Genomic DNA, 3180 nt, shown 5'->3' with positions numbered 1-3180 from the left:
GGGGGGACCCGCTTATGAAGAAAACTCCAGAAGATATTGTCACTCTTCTAAATGACCTATCTGAAAATGTGGATCAATGTCGTACTGACCAAGGTGAATAAAGAAGGTCAGCAGGTGTGCACCAAGTAGAATCGTTTGTTACAATGCAGGCCCAGATGGCAACTATGGCTAAGGACATCAAGAAATTGACACTAGCCTAGGTGCAGAGTAAACCACAAGTAGGATGTGATATTTGCTGAATGGGACATCCAACACATGAGTATCAAACCTCTATTACAGAGGAAGAAGTGAATGATGTGGGAAGCTTGGATAGAGGCAACTACCAAAGTAGTAATATATTTTAACTCCTTGAGGGAGAGACATCACGTATTTTTGTGGAGTTCACCTAGTGGTAGTTTGAATGCATGACAACAGACTAATCTCATACCCCAAGGACAAAGAGCTTCAGGCTTTCAAAATCAGCAAAGGCAGCAATACTAGACACAACAGTCTAATCAGTCTAGCATGAAAGATCTAATGAAGGCATTCATTATTAAGATAGATGAGGGAGTTGAAACTCATGGCACATCCACTAGGGAACAAGGCACAACCATCCGGAACTTAGAAAGACAGGTGGGACAAATTGTTAATCTACTATTTGCAAGGGCTCCAGGAACTCTTCCTACTGATATTGAAATGAATCCAACAGAAATAATAAATGTAGTGTCATTAAGGAGTGAGCAAGTATTGAAGGAACCCATTACCGAACCATACAACGAGTTGATTCAAAGACAAGTGGAGACTGTGAGGGAGCATAAGAATAATGAAAATCAAGAAGGTGAAGTGAGGGTAGATCCAGAGAATGGTCTGAAGAAGGAGAGGAGACTACAGCTCTGAAAAAGAAAAAGAACGAATTCAATGAATAAAGAGGCTGAGGAAAGAAAATATATGCATGCTCTACCTTTTCCCTAGAAGCAAAGAAGAGAGAAGATGGATAAACAATTTGGGCATTTTTTGGAAGTGCTCAAGCAGGTACATGTTAATCTACCTTTCATAGAGGTATTCTCACAAATGCCAGCATATGCCAAGTTTTTGAAAGAGTTATTATTCAACAAGCAGAAAGTGGAAGAGACATTAGTTTTCAAGCTCATAGAGCATTGTAGTGCAATTCTGCAAAATAAACTCCCTTAAAAGTGAGGAGATCCAGGGAGTTTTACTATACCTTGCTCTCTAGGAAGTACTAACTTTAAAATCTTTGTGTGATTCAGGTGCTTCTACTAATCTTATTCCCTTGTCTATTTTCAGGAAACTTGAGAAAGAAATTAGAGCAATCAGATATGTACCTGTGTCTTTACAACTGGTTGATCAGACCACAATAATACACAAAGGAATAATAGAATATGTGCTAGTTCAGGTGGACAAATTTGTGTTCCATGTGGACTTCATTGTGGTGAAAATGGAAGAGAATAAGAGGTCCTCTGATTCTAGGAAGACCCTTCTTGGAAACTGACAGATCTATACTGGATATTTAGGAAATGCAGCTCATGCTAAGAGTAGGGGAAAAAAGTGGTGTTCAGAATGAAGGAGGCAATATGGGCACCTAGAGAGGAGTTGGCTACATACCCTAATTTTAAGGTGGATGTCCTAAATGAGATAGACGAAGAGGACAAGCATGATAAGCCTGGGGTGTGACTGAAGAGGTCAGAGAAGAAAATCTCGTCATGGTTGTGTGCATCGGGTAGGGCATGCAAAGCGGATCCCGGCATTGATTCAGACCCAGACTACATGATTCAGGGAAGTTTCCTTTATCTCTTGATTTTTATTTGTGTGTCATGGGACATGTCACAATTTATAGTGTGGGTGAGGGATGTAAATATGTATGTATTTTTTCTTTGTGTGTGTTTTCGTCGTTATTATTTGATTTTTTTCGACGATGGATCTCCTCGACCCTGTTCTTAAAAAAATCCAAAAATATGTCTTTTATTTTTTTTATTTTCTTAGGTGTTATAACATTCCCCCTTGATTTTTCTTTGTGCCACGGTTCTTTTTCAAGGATTTTGCTTGAACGGATGTAGTTAGTATTTTTGTTTAGAATATAGAAGTCTTGTGCTAGTGTTAAATGGAGATAACTCTGTTGTGCCTTAAGAGCAGTGAATGCTTTAGTTGTGACGGATAGACTCATTTCCTGACTCATCTATAAATACCTTAAATTATTTGATTTTGACTCTGCTTAACTGCCTTGACTAGAGAGTCAGGATAGAACCGGTCCTGAGTGAGTTATGTGCCAATGTGTGTGTGAGGTTATTGTTGATATTATGTGCATGTCAGTTGATGTTTAGAACTTGTCCGATATATTTGCAAAGCAAAATAACAGTTTTGTTCAGTCTAGGAAGTGATATAGGTATTTATTTGTTGAGCCAGATATATGCCTTTGGCCCACCAAAATTAATGTGTATCTTAGTTTGCCCATTTAAGCCTATAATCCTATTTCTTTGGCAACTACACTACAAACCTGACTCTTTGTTTGAATTGACTATCTGTTTGAACCTTTTACCTCTTTCGAGCACTTGAAATTGTTATGAGCTTGTTAAAATCTAAGTAGTGGTATAGTTTGGGTTTTTAGTGGAACTAAAAAAATTGAGAAAGGTGCAATGTTTAAAAAATTGTGAAAGTCATGTGTAAGGAATTGAAAAAAAAAAGTGAATTGGCTTGAGAAAAAAAATAGAACCTTGAAACGAAAAAAAGAGAGAATCTGTGTATGTATTAGAAAGAAAAAATTGATTCCTTGTTAGTGGTAGTTCTCATCTTGTTTGTGCTTAAGGAAATTGGGAGCTTGATGCTATTATATTGCGAAGGTTGGGGTTTCGTTCAACATAAGTGTGGGTTTTGAATTGTTAATGTATATGTATTAAAGTGATAGGGGAGGTGTAGTCACTATATCCAAATATATCCTACCCGTCATGCAGCCTACATTATAACTAAATAAAGTCCTACTTGATCTTTGACTAAGTGAGCTCGAATTAGTAGAGTATTACATTACGGCAAGCATATGGTACATCTTTAGTGGCACATGAATCTTAATTCTGAGAGTGAGTGAATTCTTTCTATCTTGAGTTCCTATTTATTCTTGAACTTTATTGTGTGGAACTACTCTACATTGTTTGTGTGAGGGAACATGACTTGTGAAGGAAATATAATGTC

At 37.4% G+C, this 3180-nt stretch overlaps 1 protein-coding gene across 1 annotated transcript; it reads left to right on the top strand.

Annotated features, from left to right (window-relative positions):
* Positions 1–969: 969 nt before the first annotated feature.
* On the top strand, positions 970–1489 carry LOC138886067 (uncharacterized). The gene is made up of 2 exons (XM_070167094.1): positions 970–1138; positions 1248–1489. Exons 1-2 carry the CDS (start codon positions 970–972, stop codon positions 1487–1489), a joined length of 411 nt encoding a protein of 136 aa, XP_070023195.1.
* Positions 1490–3180: the final 1691 nt, after the last annotated feature.

This window comes from Nicotiana sylvestris, chromosome 2 (genome assembly GCF_000393655.2).
Source record: "Nicotiana sylvestris chromosome 2, ASM39365v2, whole genome shotgun sequence".
Taxonomy (NCBI): Eukaryota; Viridiplantae; Streptophyta; class Magnoliopsida; order Solanales; family Solanaceae; genus Nicotiana; species Nicotiana sylvestris.
The sequence above is the reverse complement of the archived record's forward strand: the minus strand, read 5'-3'. Positions and strand labels throughout refer to the sequence as shown.

Bases quoted from the DNA above. Each gene is read 5' to 3' on its own strand.
- LOC138886067 (XM_070167094.1), top strand. From the start codon at position 970: ATGGATAAACAATTTGGGCATTTTTTGGAAGTGCTCAAGCAGGTACAT. The intron at 1,139-1,247 runs GTAGTGCAATTC...TGTGTGATTCAG, and splicing joins TTTCAAGCTCATAGAGCATT to GTGCTTCTACTAATCTTATT.